At 35.7% G+C, this 17,683-nt stretch overlaps 1 protein-coding gene across 2 annotated transcripts in view; it reads right to left on the reverse strand.

Moving 5' to 3' along the window:
- LOC106062450 (uncharacterized) overlaps positions 1 to 13,701 on the reverse strand; it is a 28,028-nt gene extending 14,327 nt beyond the window's left edge. Inside the window, exons 1-2 of one of the 2 annotated variants that reach the window (XM_056009764.1) lie at positions 13,542 to 13,701; positions 114 to 322 (exon numbers count right to left, since the gene is read on the reverse strand). In XM_056009764.1, coding sequence (XP_055865739.1) covers positions 114 to 322; positions 13,542 to 13,635 — 303 coding nt within the window. In that variant the 5' untranslated portion in view covers positions 13,636 to 13,701. Of the gene's footprint in view, positions 1 to 113; positions 323 to 10,313; positions 10,634 to 13,541 lie in introns of those variants that run through there. The other variant, XM_056009765.1, reaches the window with a different exon arrangement.
- Between the last annotated feature and the right edge of the window lie 3,982 nt (positions 13,702 to 17,683).

Consider the following 17,683-nt stretch of genomic DNA (forward strand, 5'->3'; position numbering starts at 1 on the left):
AAAAACAAAACAAGACATATTTAAAAAATGTTAAAGAGACAGAAGATTACTAGCCAATGGTTTAGGTATGCCTAACGTACTGTTGTATAATGTAACAGATTATGGCTACTTACATGTGGTTTCTCTTCCAAGGAAAGCATGTTTAGTTTGTCGATCAGCTCCACACTGTTGTGTGGTTTCTCATCTAGAGACAGCGTTATCAGCTTCTCCATTAGCCCTGTCTCCAACTGTCCTGAACTCCTAGAACTTATGACACCACTGTCTTCTGTGCTTTCCTTTTTAATAGCCATGGTGACGTCTTTGGTTTTGTATGGTTTAAGATCTGCAAATACACAGACAGGTGGAACTTGTTAGACCATCTGAAGAAATGCATTTTTTAAAACCCCTTTGACGAACAAATGGCAAAATTAAGGGCTCATTCGGGCAAAGCTTTTTATTTGCTTTAACTTTATACTCAAGAACAAAAAAAACAGTAAGACATGGAGGAGGATCAACTTAAATCTAATGGTATAAATTCTTAGCATTGACAGTCAGATACAGATTTTTCAATCTCTTTATATAACTACTATAACATAAACAAGCATAGGACATGTAACTTCACTGAAGGGATGTTAACTATAAGATAGTGATAGTGACATTTTCACTAAATTTAAATGTGACATATTTTTATCTAACATCTTTCTCTTCTTCCCCCCCCCCTTTTTTTTTTAAATTTAAAATATGATAATATCAATAAGGCAACAATTTTTATGTGTCTAAAAAAAAACCACTTAAGTGAAATAGCAAAAATGACAAGAATAGAGGCATATACGCTAGGACTCTAGTAGGACCAATTTTGTACAAATGCTCCTTCTTTCCTAATACTATTAGAGCATGGAATGGGTTTCCTGAGTCAGCCAGGAAAACCAATGACTTAGCAGAGTTTAATTCATTGATTAACATGCATGACTAGATTGACCTAGGAACACACGTAGGACAGTAACCATCTTCTTTTTTGAAGTGAGGTCTGTACATCATAAGATAAGATAATGCTATTAAGATTGGTTTTGTTCTCTTATTTAGACCGCTTCTAGAAGGAAGTGGAGATGACGTAAGGCATATTAAAATTAAGTAGACTTATGAAGAAAGAGAAAAAAAAAATTGATTTAAAAATTCGTGATATTTTTTTTTATGCTTTAAATGTAGGATGCACCTTTTGGGGGTAAAACCGAAAATAAAATACATCGGTTTGATAGAAGGTTTGCGATCCAAAGGTTGCTATTATGTCAAAAACCGTTCTTAGTGAGCATCTAGGACAGTGGTTCTCAACCTTTTATGCTCGGCGACCCCTTTTTACAATCCCCCACTCTGCCGCGACCCCCCCCCACACACACACATACAGCAATAGAAGAATAGACAAAATAATCCATATTTTCGATGGTCGTAGGCGACCCCTGGCAAATCGTCAATCGACCCCCAAGGGGGTCGCGATCCACAGGTTGAGAACCCCTGATCTAGGAGGTGAAAGGAACCTATGTACGAAATTTCATACGGATACGTAAGACAGTTTAAAAGGTTTCGTGATCAGTCAGTCAGTGGTAACTGGTAACTATATAGTAGATAAAAATAAAAATATTTCGAGTCCAAATAGAGAAATCTGCATTCAACCCCACCACAGAACCTAGAGCTGAGCTTTATTAATGCTGCAAGTCGCAAGGGCGGAAAGTTGTCATACACAAAACACTTTGATGGGGCTGATAATAGCGGAGGTGGGGGAGTGGAGGAGGTAGCGGAGTATCCTGGTAGATAGCAGCTCCAGGTAAATCAATACCAAACACAGTGATGGTTGACGCCACGTGATGCTTAGCAAACAATGACATTCGGTGTTGGTTACATTCAAGAGGGGAGTTGAGAGAGAGAGAGAGAGAGAGAGAGAGAGAGAAAGGAGGCGGTGAACGTGTGTGTGTTGTGACTTTTAAAGCGTGTTCCCGTAGCTCACTGTAGACTTGACTTTGATCAAACCACATTAATAGCTTAGAACAGTGATGCCCAAAATACGACCCGCGGGCCAGATCCTGCCCGCCGAAATGTCGGCACAAAATATAGAAAATACCCCCCCCCCCCAAAAAAAAAATTGTTCAAAATATATCTTTAGCTACGTTAGGGCTCTCACTTTTTTTCTAATGGATTACTACCAAGGCATTTAGACTATAGAATCTACAGGGAAAAAAAGAAGGTATCTTTAATTCTTTGCAGGACATACCATTGATAGCCAACACGTTGGTTTGTTTTTATAAAGAAAGTCTGACTGTTTTTAAATAACAAGAACAACAAAATATAAACAGAACTTACGTCATTTTTTTTTTTAAAAGTGTAAAGAGAAAATTCAAATATCCCAATAATTCAATGTAAGTACTAGATCCTCGGGTTTTGAAATAAAATAGCTTCAGGTCAAGTTTTTGTATCTTTTCCATCATGTGGCCCGCGACACAAGTGTTAGAAATTAAAATGGCCCGCAGATTGAATTGGGTTGGGCATCTCTGACTTTAGAACAAAAAAAAACAACAAATCTGCAGCATCTGGAAATGAGCCTAAGTTTGAAGCCATGGGAATGGGAGCATATGACGGCACAAACATGCCAGCAGCTGGATGTCAATGCCAGGCATTGTGCAAAACGTACCAACGCGGATGTGGGCCAAGTGAAGACAACTTTCTTCCATGAACTCCCAACCCACTTTACTCTGCACTCCCCCCCCCCCTTCCCCTCATTGCACTTACGAGGAAAGCTTTGCGCCAGCAGCTTGTTCTCCCGTTTACTTCCCAAAAGTGAATAAATCCTCTGGCAAAGACAACCGAATATAGACTTAACCCTTAAAGTGCTGAACTGCTTTACAATGAGTGCATACACAATCCTGATATTTAGAGGCTAAACTACCACACGCGTTTTAAGGGTTAATACTTGGGAACGAACAATTCTGAGGAAACTCTATGGTGCTAACGAGATGAAACAGGATGGAGGACACGCACTAACCATGAGATATATATCAATTGTATGAAGACCCACCGATAGCGACTGAAAAAAAAAAAAATAACAGACTACGTTGGGCTTAAAAGAATATCAGATAACAGAGGAGCGAAAATTGTATACAGATAAAAACCAAAAAAGGCAGACCCAGAATGCAACGGATCGATGATGTGGAGGCAGATCCGCAACAGCTTGGGATTAGGGCGTGGAGACAAAAGGCCCAGGAGAGATCTGAATGGAGGGATGTGTTGAAGCAGGCCAGAGCCCTCCATGGGCTGTAGCGCCACTGGGATGGATGGAATAAATCATCTACTTCCAAATCTTCTGTCGGAATCTTGGAAATATTAAGTTGACCTTTGCCTAAGTTGTTTAAATTTGAGATGAGATCCGCTCTGTTTGTGACAGTTTATCTTTATCGTAAATGGAAATTTCTGAATAGCCTTGACCTTTTTTTTTCTCTCCCAGCCCAACCTTCACTCTCTGGCCTCTTAATAATATATATACATATATTACAAAGCTTAATAAATATGAACTCACTCTGTCTGTCTGGGAAAAAATTATGTACACGTAATTTCTCCTACACTACAATTATTAACAGGCGTAGACACTATATTAATCAATAATAATAATATAAAAAAAACCAATTTGTCAACTACTGGTAATTAATTATTTTGTTTGATTGGCATAGACAAGACATGAATAAAAAAAAAACCTATTAGACAAAGCCTGATGCCAACAAGGCAAATTATCCTTCAGTATCCACAGATACAGCTAAATATGTAGAGTTTCGTCCCCTTAGATAAATGAGCACGTTATTTCTCCCAGACTCACGGTTATTTATTGTGCCTAACAAAACACGAATCAATTTAAAAAAAAAATAATCAGCTAGTCAACTAATTATTGGTAATTGATTATTTTGATTGATATCGAATAATGGAAATAACTTCTATATTATTGAGACGTATAGTTACGATTGCGGAGTCATTCCTCTTATATAAGACTTGTTTAAAAAAGGTGGTTTGTTTTTTGTGTGCTTGTTTGTGTGCGTAGACAATTAGATTTACTAAAGACGCTTTTTTTTTGTTGACAAGATCCAATAAAGATCATGACTAAAGCAAACAAGGGGCGGGGGGGGGGGGAGAAGTTGAAACCAAATACATGTAATATGAAGCTTACCTAACAGGCTTTCTAACCACAACGACGCGTTGGCCTCAGCGTTAGTGGTGAGAAGAAAAGAAATCTACCAGCAACATAGCTTACTAACCCGGATCTAGACAAGGCCAACATGTCAACAACAGTTCTACCGATTGACTGGTAGGCCTAGTTAGAGTATTCTCAGTATTATCTCCAACTGACGAATCGAGATTCGATCGTCGCTGTAAGTCGGTAGCCTTTCCAACTTTCTAAACCCTTTCCCCTCGATACTTAAAAAATTACTATTTTGTTTTTTTTTAAGGTCATGGCCTCGTTTTAATTCTCGTAGGAAGTTTGTCGTGCAACATAACACACAGCATGTCTTAGGACGTTGACACTCCACGACTTAAAGGGAAGCTAGACCTGGTCCTGTGTGTAGACCTGTCTTCAGGGGAGATTAGTATTACCCCAAGGTCAAATGGCTTGGAGAATAGTTCTGGAGAAGAAACAAAGGAAAATGGGCGCCGTATTTTGAACTCAACCGACGCTGAACTCCTAACGCTTAACAAAACACGAATCAATAAAAAAAAAAAAAAAAACAACTAGTCAACTAATTATTGGTAATTATTTTGATTGATGTCGAATAATGGAAATAACTACTACATTATTGAGATATATAGTTGCTAATGCAGAGTTACTAAATACGCTTATTGTGACGGGATCAAATGAAGATCATGACTAAACCAATCGGAATAGGGGGGGGGGGGGTGTGTGTGGAAGTTGAAACAAAATACATGGAATATGAATCATCCAGTGAGAAGCTAATGCAACTCTTATAGATATATTCAATTAAGCATCAATAATGGTCAGGTTTATTCACAGCGGAATACAAATTGGGAAGAACTCATCGAGCAGACGAAATAAATAAAGGATTTAAAAGGCGTGCCCCAAGCTGTCTATAACAAGAACATCGGAATAGCCATGTGTAAGCCTGTCGTCTGTCGAAATGTGATTGGAACAGAACTAAAAGATTGTGAAACACTGTAACCGACAACGGTTTATAACCCACCACCAGCAACAGTGCCCAGCGGTTGTAATGACAATCTAACCTTATTCTTAACGAAATTGACAAGATTAGATTTTTTTTTTAATATTCGGATTATTGCATTTTTTGTTCCTCATCCCTCTTTTAGTTCGCCTAAAACCATTATGTTCATCATCCCTCTTTTAGTTCGCCTAAAACCATTATGTTCATCATCCCTCTTTTAGTTAGCCTAAAACCATTATGTTCCTCATCCCTCTTTTAGTTAGCCTAAAACCATTATGTTCATCATCCCTCTTTTAGTTAGCCTAAAACCATTATGTTCATCATCCCTCTTTTAGTTCGCCTAAAACCATTATGTTCCTCATCCCTCTTTTAGTTAGCCTAAAACCATTATGTTCATCATCCCTCTTTTAGTTAGCCTAAAACCATTATGTTCCTCATCCCTCTTTTAGTTCGCCTAAAACCATTTTGTTCCTCATCCCTCTTTTAGTTAGCCTAAAACCATTATGTTCATCATCCCTCTTTTAGTTAGCCTAAAACCATTATGTTCCTCATCCCTCTTTTAGTTAGCCTAAAACCATTATGTTCATCATCCCTCTTTTAGTTAGCCTAAAACCATTATGTTCATCATCCCTCTTTTAGTTCGCCTAAAATCATTATGTTCCTCATCCCTCTTTTAGTTAGCCTAAAACCATTATGTTCCTCATCCCTCTTTTAGTTAGCCTAAAACCATTATGTTCATCATCCCTCTTTTAGTTCGCCTAAAACCATTATGTTCCTCATCCCTCTTTTAGTTAGCCTAAAATCATTATGTTCCTCATCCCTCTTTTAGTTAGCCTAAAACCATTATGTTCATCATCCCTCTTTTAGTTCGCCTAAAACCATTATGTTCCTCATCCCTCTTTTAGTTAGCCTAAAACCATTATGTTCCTCATCCCTCTTTTAGTTCGCCTAAAACCATTATGTTCCTCATCCCTCTTTTAGTTCGCCTAAAACCATTATGTTCCTCATCCCTCTTTTAGTTAGCCTAAAACCATTTTGTTCCTCATCCCTCTTTTAGTTCGCCTAAAACCATTATGTTCCTCATCCCTCTTTTAGTTCGCCTAAAACCATTTTGTTCCTCATCCCTCTTTTAGTTAGCCTAAAACCATTTTGTTCCTCATCCCTCTTTTAGTTAGCCTAAAACCATTTTGTTCCTCATCCCTCTTTTAGTTAGCCTAAAACCATTTTGTTCCTCATCCCTCTTTTAGTTAGCCTAAAACCATTATGTTCCTCATCCCTCTTTTAGTTAGCCTAAAACCATTATGTTCCTCATCCCTCTTTTAGTTAGCCTAAAACCATTATGTTCCTCATCCCTCTTTTAGTTAGCCTAAAACCATTATGTTCCTCATGATCTCATCCCTCTTTTAGTTCGCCTAAAACCATTCTGTTCCTCATCCCTCTTTTAGTTCGCCTAAAACCATTCTCTTCCTCATCCCTCTTTTAGTTAGCCTAAAACCATTATGTTCCTCATCCCTCTTTTAGTTAGCCTAAAACCATTTTGTTCCTCATCCCTCTTTTAGTTAGCCTAAAACCATTTTGTTCCTCATCCCTCTTTTAGTTCGCCTAAAACCATTCTCTTCCTCATCCCTCTTTTAGTTAGCCTAAAACCATTATGTTCCTCATCCCTCTTTTAGTTAGCCTAAAACCATTTTGTTCCTCATCCCTCTTTTAGTTAGCCTAAAACCATTTTGTTCCTCATCCCTCTTTTAGTTCGCCTAAAACCATTCTCTTCCTCATCCCTCTTTTAGTTAGCCTAAAACCATTTTGTTCCTCATCCCTCTTTTAGTTAGCCTAAAACCATTATGTTCCTCATCCCTCTTTTAGTTAGCCTAAACCATTATGTTCCTCATCCCTCTTTTAGTTAGCCTAAAACCATTTTGTTCCTCATCCCTCTTTTAGTTAGCCTAAAACCATTTTGTTCCTCATCCCTCTTTTAGTTAGCCTAAAACCATTTTGTTCCTCATCCCTCTTTTAGTTAGCCTAAAACCATTTTGTTCCTCATCCCTCTTTTAGTTAGCCTAAAACCATTTTGTTCCTCATCCCTCTTTTAGTTAGCCTAAAACCATTATGTTCCTCATCCCTCTTTTAGTTAGCCTAAAACCATTATGTTCCTCATCCCTCTTTTAGTTAGCCTAAAACCATTATGTTCCTCATCCCTCTTTTAGTTAGCCTAAAACCATTAAACTAAACAAGCGGGATGACTACATTCACACAGGCTCTTTTTCAGTCCCTTTGTTAACGTAGACATACATTGCAGCTGATATTAATGACAAACATTTGGGTGTTGTTAGTCGTGACACGCTAGTCAACATAAGCTGATCTTCCGGAGTCCTCAACCCTTACATTCTGGTGCACCGCGCAGTATCAGCAAGTCTTATAAATATACAACCACGTCTTGGAGGTGTTTACCAAGATCCAGTTACTTCACTGATTTAACAAGCAAAATAGAAACTCCGTCCTCAAAACTAAACCTAGAAAAATTTAATGTACAAGTTATTTCCCCTTACTCGATATCAAACAAAACAATTAATTACAATAATTATTTGATTAATTGAGTATTTTTGTTTATCGGTTCATGTTTTGTTAGGTACAATAAATATATATGTTTAAAGTATCAACTTGATCGGAGAATCCGTGAGGGAGAAATAGTGTTAACAATTATTTAAGGGGACTAAACCCAACACATTTAGCCATGAGAATACTGAATTATCAGCTTCCATTGTTGCTGTTAAACAAAAGAAAATGAATAACCAGTAATTAATTATTTAATTGGTTACTTTTTGTATTGATTCATGTATTGTCTATTTCAATGAATAATTGTGCGGAAGTTTCAGCTTGAATCCGAGAATGGGTGTGGGAGAAATAACTTGTACACACCTTTTACCAGACAGACAGAGTGAGTTGATATAAGTTTTATAAAAAATTAGAGTTTATTGTTTATAAACAAGACATGCCGGAATACAAAACTAGCACGCTTGTGGATTATTCTATTGGCTGACTTACAAAATAATATTTAACGCGATACGCGAAATTTAGTGCTTAGTAAAAACATAACCCTTAAATGTAGCATTGTAAGTAATGTTTGAGACTTATAATTTCCATAAACCTATACTCCCGACCCCCCCCCCCAAACACACACACACACACGATTCATGATCACACTTATGAAACGCTTTATGTTTTTCTCGTTGACCGGTCAGACAGCAGATTGACAGCACACGCAGCAAGGGAGGCCATTATATGAAAAAGCCTTTACGTGAATTAAGCACTGTTATTAGTGTTGGGATGTCTATTGACGTAAATCCACATACACTTTATAGTTAGCTTTAATAGATCATGTTATTAGTGTTGGGATGTCTATTGACATAAATCCACATATACTTTATAGTTAGCTTTAATAGATCATAGCATCATATTTATGGGGGGAAAAACACAATCAAGTAAAATCGAGCCGCCCACACAGCAAACATGAATATCTGTAAGATCACCCAGACGATAATATATGTAAAGGTCTAGACTAGATCATACGAAACTTTCAGATGCAGTCTGGACCGGTATCACTTGTCAAATCGTCAGAAGTAATTATATTATTCTAAAATTAATTTTTTTTTGGGGGGGGGGGGGGAATACTGAACATGACTTTAATTTTAATTATTTAGACAATGTCTATTGACCGAAACGGCGTTAACATAATCAGAACCAATGATGACATTTTGACAAAAGTAAAACTGCTAATTGTATTATAATTGAATGCATTCATGTTGTCCACACAATGATTGGTTTACAAAGAGGAGCGCTAGTTAAATCTTTTCAAGTTTCAAAACCAGGACACACGAGCCACCGAATTGAATTTAACATTGTAAATACAACGCTTACCTGTAAAAGCCACAAAGAAATGCAGAGGCAGACCCCCCCCCCTTTTCTCCCCAACATTTGCGTCTAAACTGCTCTTTAAAAACATTATGCTGACAATAGTTGACATCACTCCCCCCCACCCCCCTTTCAATTTCGCCAGTCCTGTTCCGTGTAAAAGTGTATGCCTTTCATTGCAAGGCAACCTTCTCTAACCATCTCACACACACGCACATAGTCGTTACCTGTTGCTTCTAAAATTAATGGTTACAATGCATGACAAGTTATGCATCAAGCGAGGATGTAGCAAAACCATGGGTCTCAAAGCAGCTGAACGCAGACCCACCTAACGCTAATTCAAACTAGATCTACTGCCTATTGTTAAAAGTATTAATCCTCGTTTGGTTTCACTGTAAAGATACTATTATTGTGCGTCTCTTTAAGCACGGGCCTGAGTATTACGCAAAACGAATATCGGTACACGTCGCCGCTCCAACGCAAGTAGACCACTCTGTTTGAGAATCATTGAGCATGCCACTCCATGTAGGTCAACATTTTCGCTCTCTAAGCCTAAGCCTAATAGGATTTAATTACAAACCACGCCTACGTTTCATGACAGAACGTTTTGGGTTTTATTTTCCCTAAATCTAGAGTTACGTATTATTATTATAGCTTTTATATAGAGCTACTTTCATGCTTATAGCATGCTCAGAGCGCTTTGGTCCAATCTCATTTGTGGACCAGTGGGGGGAGGGGGAATCTAGGAGTTGGTTTTCCGTGCTCTGCCCGAGTCGGGTGTCGAATCTCGAGCTCCCTTCTAGGTAGCCAAGCTAAGCCAAGTTCAAGCGCACTTGGCCTCTCGACCACGCTTCCCACGTATTAATGTCAAAAACGCCAGAGCAAAGACAAATCTCACGAATGCGAATAAAACAGTTTTCTATGTTTCACAAGCTACATCTGTTAAGTGCAGGGTAAAGATAATCATAATGTATTAATCATAATCATAATTAGATAAATGTTTTCTGTAAACTGTTGGAAGCTGATGCACCAGAAGACACACAAATAAGTTTAACAAATAGTTTCAGCACTAAATTATAAATCTAAATAGGTATCAATTAATCATCCTTTTATTTATAGTCTATAATCTAAATCGAAAGATTGAAACAAAAAAACAGGTACACACATCATTAATATGATACTTAATACAACTGTCAATCTAGATTTTTTAATCCTTACTTTTACTCATTGCTGGTGTATCCATGTCTATGATCCACAGATTTAGTCTACTGCATATAGTTATGCATGTACTGTCTATATGACCATATCTATCCAAATATCATTATAATCTCTTGTCTTTCGGTCTAGATATCAGACTACATTGTCAGGATAAAAAAAAATCTAATGAAATTATCAAGATCTAGTTTCCTCAAGAAAAGAATCAAATATTCTCACGAAATAATAAACTAGATGAGATGAAGCAGTAAAAGAAAAATCAAGATTCTTAAACTATGGTTGAGCACATACAAGAAACAAAAGAAATCTAACACAACCGATAAGCAACAACCACTGGTAATGAATGCTGGGACGAGAAATGTGACCTAGTTTCGATGTACGTTGTCGTCTGCCATAAGATGTGCATTGGCCTACTTTAAGGCTAAGCATACTTGAACTAAGTAATTTTTTTTTTATTATTATTATTGTTGGAAGGGGGATTGTCTAATACTTGAAACACTTTGACAATAAAGACTCCACAGAAAGTAACCTCGTAGTTTCGTGCTTTGATGAATGACTATTAGGTGTACATCTCACAAATTAATAATAGTAATTGCCCACTGGCATTGAAACTCTTCCTACCAGTGTGATAGCAACTCATAATTCGGTTCATCATTTTAAGCATTTTATTGAAAATGAAACTAGATTTTTAAATATTAAATTTATAAACTCATCCTGTAGATCTAATACAACTACAAACCAAATATCAACAAAATTCTAAAAAGTGGCAGGGGATGCTTATTCAATGGCAGAATAAATATGAATATGTTTGACATTTGAAAGAGCTCCCTTGATCTCAAGTCCTTGTTTCTTGAAGATTTTCACTGGTTTTCTTGATAAGTCCAGGGTAATCTTAAGTAAGTTTTTCATTTTCACTACAAAGCGAAATCATATGACAATTCTTATGTTAACTATTTAACATTTTATTTATTTATTTTTTTCATGAATCTGGAGAAAAGGAAATTTACTTTTTACTAATTCAATATCTGCATAGTAAATGAGCTATCTCTGGGTTGAGGAACATAAGAGTGACTTGAACTTCACTAACTTAAGAGACTTAACAAAGTTAACTTTTCATAGTCTTAGAAAGAGGTCTAATTCAATCATTTTACAATAGAGCGCAAAAAGAGCTTAGTATCATTTATGACTGTACAAAATTAGATTGGTCTCATCTACATTAGGTACAGCTTTAATCTGGTCTAGATATAGAAGTAGATCCAAGATGGCTAGAGGCTCTAGAGTAGACCACTTAAGTCTAATCATGACTCAAGATCTAATATTACAATCTAGACCTAAAATTGATCTAGTTCTAGATAATAATTACAATTAAAGATGAGATATATCTGTTACCAGCAAAGTGCAAAATGCATGCATTCTATGGAATACTTTTTTTTGTCATCCTATAGGAATAGAAACAGATAACTTATACATCATCTGTCCTTCTATAGATCACAAGGTCTGAAAGGGGAACTTAACTTTTTTTATAGAATGGTGGGCATATTTAGGCAAACTACGAAATGATTCTCCATTTCTTATTCGCCAAAGAATTCTATAGAGTGACTAGTTCTACATTAAACTAAGTAGAAAATGTCTTAATTTAGAAAAACATTTATAAATTAAATATAATTGAGTAGGAAAAAAAAAACACCACAACAAACAAACAAAAAACAACAACAGGATTTCTCATCACTACCTCAGGCCCATGTCTTAATGCGCCCTATTAGATGTTAAGTGCAATTTCAATGTTAAAACAATTTTAAAAATTCTTTAAATCAAATAACTGTACCTACAGGTATTTTAAAATTGTAATATACATTAATAAATAATAGTAAATTATAAAATTGACTTTGATCCAAGTAGAATAAAATGAGAAATTAAAAGATACCAATACAATGAACGTAGGATAAAACTCTTCTACCTGGAACAGGAAAAAAGAATCAAAGTAATTATAAACTCTTAAATACTGCTTTTATTTTAAAATATTGTTGCCTGTTTCCTCTTTCATACAAAATCAATATAATACTGTCTATCATGCAGCTGTCTTAACTTACACTTACAGTCTATATATATATATATATATGAAGTGTAATTTAAAACATTTACCAATAAAGCAAAGCAAAGTGGCCAAAGTCCATAATATTCTATATGTGTTTTAATTGCATTTCCCAACCTTTCCTTCATCTTTTCTAATCATAAATTATGTTGAGAAAAAATATTGGAGACCAATTAACCACTTTGCATGGAAATCTCAGGCATTCTAGACATCTAGAATCTAATGCCTCAGATTCTAGATTATTACTATAGGGATTATAGTATATCCGTATTTCAAATATAGTCTACCTTTGCTTTGCAGATAACACTACTACATCTAGAATACATTGTGTAATACACACATATTTATAATAATTCTATACACACAAGTTCAAGTAACAATAAATGTATTATAGATGTAAATACTACTAATAGTACAGAGTCTACCAATGAATATGATTTTTTTTTAAATTAGATTTTTATATATTATAAATCTAAAATCTCTCTATATAAATTATAATATATACATTTAGATCTATTGAATCTATTCTATAACTACATTGTCTATATTTATATTATAGTTATAGTCAATATATAGAGAATAATATTAGATCTAGATCTATAATCTATATAGTATATAGTAATTAGTTAGTTGGTCTTAATACTATTAATAAGATTAATAATAATTAATTATTTTATTTAATAGATTTAAATAGATCTAGTCCTAGAATCTAGATTCTTGCTGTGTAGCTCCCTAGGCCTAGACTGTCACTATCTAGTCTATGAGGTCACGATAGCCCAGTCAATGCAGTGCATTGAGATGACTAGAATTGACTAGTAGATGTAGTGACAGCAGTCTAGATCTCTACTCTATATCTGTGTCTCTATACTCTATCTACTTCTACTGTTCTCTTGCCGTGGGGTGCTACAGTGCTGACAGTGACTGTGATTGACAGTAATTACTGAATCAGTAGTAGATCTAGTCTAGATTAGACTACTAGATCTAATAAAGTTTTATAAACTAATGATTAGTTTAAGTTTATAATTATTTAAAGTTAGTTACAGACGTAACACTAACAGAGTACACGCAGTCGTCGCAGTGCTAGAAGAGCTCAATTACAATCAAGAGTTTGATTTAAACAATGAAGATTTAAAACTAACCTTCAATATTTCCTGTAAAATCCTCTTTCCTATTGAAATTTTTCTTTAAATCAACATCCACATTATCAATTAAGTCCTCCGAAATTAATATCATCTTTAAAACACATAAGTCATAAGTCGTCGCCCAGAAGTTTGTTTGTGTAAATGGGAAATGTGCGTCACTCCCGGAAGTATTAGCGATTGGATAAACTTTCGAATCACGTGGTAAAGGGGATTCCCCTGGATAGAAGCAAGAATGGTTCTAATTTTTTTTTTAAATAGACACAGATTATCATTACTAATATTATTTTTCACAAAACATTGCAATAACCACTGATATTTATGATTGATAAGGCTACAAGCTTTAAGAGAAAAAAAAAAACTACCGCTTTTTTCATTCCGTATACTTAGTAGCCTAAGAAATAAAATTGTCTTTTGGAGGATGGTGAGTCAAATTAAATACAACGGAAATGGGGGGGGGGGGGGGGGGAAGACACCAGAGAACGTGAAATAAGTAAGATAGTAGACCTTTAAAGCGCGACAAGTTTTCGACCGGTTAACATTCTACGCAAAAGTAATGACTAGATTACGTGTAGTGTAGCGCATGACTTTTTTTTTTGAGCGGGTGTTTAGACTTGAGACAATTCGTTCTCGGTAGACTTATATAGGCCTATTATTATATATTCGTGTGATTAGGCCTACTTTGATAATGTAGGATAGTATGAGATGTGAAGATTGTCTTGGCGACGCCGTTTGGGCGCAAGGAGTTCTGTTGATGTTTTAGAAAAAAAAAAACACATTTTAGATCAAAACATTTGTTTTTTCATAAACGAAAAAAAAGTTTGAATATTTAAAAGAAAATAAAAGAAATAATAAAGTCCAATTTATAAAAAGAACAGAAGCCAAAGTTGTGACTAATTGAATTAATAAATAACAGGAACAATTACATGTCAGATTTTGATCTGAGAACACAACAAAAGGTCAAGCTCCCCTCAACTTTATTTAAATTGAAGTTCCCATGTTTGTCAAATGTCGGATGTTTCTTCAGAGTTGAAGATTATTTACTTCTTAGTCCAAACCTGCTGCAGGACGACGGGTGATGGAAGCGGGCAGGGTTTGAACCCGGGACCATCGATAAGTCCGAACGACAGTCCAGCGCGCAAACCACACGACCAGGCAGCCATCCGCGTTTTCAACTAAATAGGCCTACTCCCACCCCACACTTTTACGCCATCACGTTGGCATGGGTATCACAGCTTTGAGGTCCCAATCTGACCTGACATACGCCTCCTTCTCTTTTGGGCCTATTTGAACACTTTATAATAGAGGCAGAGAAAGCGATGGGAGGACAACATAAAAGAATGGACGGGCCTGCCATTGAAAGAGGTTCTAAATAAGGAAAAAGACAGAGAGGAATAGAGAAACACGATCAACAAATCTTGCATGGTGCCCCAATGGCCCAACAGACTAAGGGATAGGTAAAGGTCAAGGTAATAATAGAAACGAGGCACCTTCAAAACAAAATAATAATAATAATAAGAGCGATACTGATAACAATGTTAAATGTAAAAACTTATCTATTAAATTATTACTTATAAAAGCAAAGGATAGGCCTACCCTGTAAAAGCTGATGTTTTGTGTTAATATTCTTCACCTTTTTCTTTGAATACATTTGTTAGCCTACCTTATCGCTGCTATTATCATATGTCATATGTTACCTGTTATGTGCCAATATTATAGAGTCTACAAACGATTTTGATTGTTAGTTACTTAGCATATCTAGACCCTAAATCTATAACTAATATAGATATTGATCTAACAGACTAGATCTAGACTGTGAGGTCACGATAGACCAGCCAGTGCAGTGTATTTGTATATTTTATTGTGGAAAATAAAAATAACTGCATAGATTTTTTTCTACCATTATTTTTTTTTTCTTTTTTTTTTTTTGTAAATTAGCATAATTACATTTTAATAGAATAACAAATTCGTATAACAATAGGTTATACTAATCCACTAGGCCTAAATATACTCATACACACAAATACACAAAAGTTTTAGTCTAATTAGAAAAAAAACCAACCAGAAATGCGCACAGGAGAATAAGTTATATTCTTTATGAACAAAAATTAAAACCCATGCAACATGGATAATTTTGACAACAAGTTGCGATATTATAACGGCATTACAATCTATAATCCAAAATCTTAGGGGGGGGGGGGGGAAACTTGCATGACATGAATTCGAACTCAAGGCTCATGCTGACACACTAAACACAATTCCATGAAAGTGCTAATGAAATTAGATTTTATAGTTATCTATTGTTATTTTCAAAGTTTATAGCTTTCTCTGTACAATTCTAAAGGGGACTAATTCAAACTATACCACCACAAAAGTCAAGAACAATTTCTTTCCCTTGTTCGATGCCAAACAAATTAATTAATTACCAGTAGTTAATTAAGTGATTGGATATTTTGTTTTTGATTGATTCTTGAGTTGTCATGTATAAGAAATAATTGTGCAACATTTCAGCTTGATCCGAGATTGGGTGTGGGAGAAATAACGTGTACAAACTTTTTACCAGACAGATAGACAGAGGGACAGAGGGACTTGTTATAAGCTTTGTAAAAATACATTGGATTCCGATGAGTGCAGTGTTTTACTGGACTACGCAAACCCAGTTGGATTAGAAGTACGCACACACAAAAAATGTATCGATCCTTGAAAGATATTTAAATAATAGGCCTATATATCTGTAACATTTTACGCCAAAAAAAAAAAAAACGGCGCCGCAAATCGTCCCACTTAGATCCAGTTGGAGAGCGGTGAGCCCTATAGCTTACGATAATGCAACAGCCTTATTCCGACTCAACGAAACGGATATTTGTTTTACTATTATCTGTCTGCGACATTTTACGTCTCGAGAGACGATCTTTTCCCTTGGCAACTTCTTGTATGTCTAAAGAGGCCAATCCTGGATACACAGCTGCGACACAGGTTGGGCTTATGTAATCACCAGGCGCCATTGCACTTTCACCCTTCTTTCTACCACTCTGGTGTATGACATCTATAATCCGGGACCCTTCCTTTATGCTCGCTTTCCATGTGCCACTTTTTCCCAGTTGCAAGTGTCGATTTTGACAGTTCTACTACTGGTGATGTCTAAAAGTTCTACTAGTGATGATGTCTAAAAGTTCCACTACTGGAGTTGTCTAAAAGTTCCACTACTGATGATCAGTAGTAGAACTTTTAGACATCATCAGTAGTCAAACTTTAAGACATCATCACAAGTGGATCTCCAAACAATTACCAGTAGAACATTTAAACATCATTATCAGTGGAATATTTAGACATCATCAGTAATGAAACTTATAACAACATCACCATTTAAACTAACTTCTAGTTTAATGAAAATAAATAAATGTGATATTTTAAAGTTATTGATGCTTTATTTCATTTTCGGAGGGCATCAATATGAGCTTCCGCACCAGGCAGAGTATGCCCTTGCTACGCCACTGGCATGGGCTATATGAGGCTAATTATGACAAAGAGTTAAGAATAAGAAAAATTGATAATTAGCGTGTGTGATTAAGCATGATAACCCAGTAATATTCATCAACATCAATAATAAGCCTTCTCAACTGAATTAGAACCACTTGTTAGCTTAGTAAACGTCAAGGTTTCCAAGTGAATCTATGAATAGTCTGGTCCAGATGCCTGCACATAATTTGTAAGATAAAAATTATATAGCTTCCCGTGAGCACGCAGTCACGTGATTTGGTGCATTGAATAATGCATTCTATACGTTTATCATCCTCAAACATAAAATCTCAATACAAATAGAACAATTTTTTTTTAAATTGAAAATCTATTTCAGTTGGTGGGCGTAAATAGATTTAATAGAATGTGATGATAAAGGCCGGATTTACCACAGTGCAAGTTGCACAGAGCCTCGTCGATTTATTTTAAAAAGGGGCCTCTAGACTTCAAAAATGTAAAACTTAAAACAGAAATGTGCGAGATTAAAAGGTCTATAAGAAAATAGTATGCTTTTAGATTTATTAATATTAGTGAGTGCATATATATTGAAGCATGAATATGGTATGTGCCTCCATAAAATTCCTACAAATGGCCTCCACGTAGTAAAATACAGCACTGGCTGT

The sequence above is a fragment of the Biomphalaria glabrata genome, chromosome 14 (assembly GCF_947242115.1).
Source record: "Biomphalaria glabrata chromosome 14, xgBioGlab47.1, whole genome shotgun sequence".
Taxonomy (NCBI): Eukaryota; Metazoa; Mollusca; class Gastropoda; family Planorbidae; genus Biomphalaria; species Biomphalaria glabrata.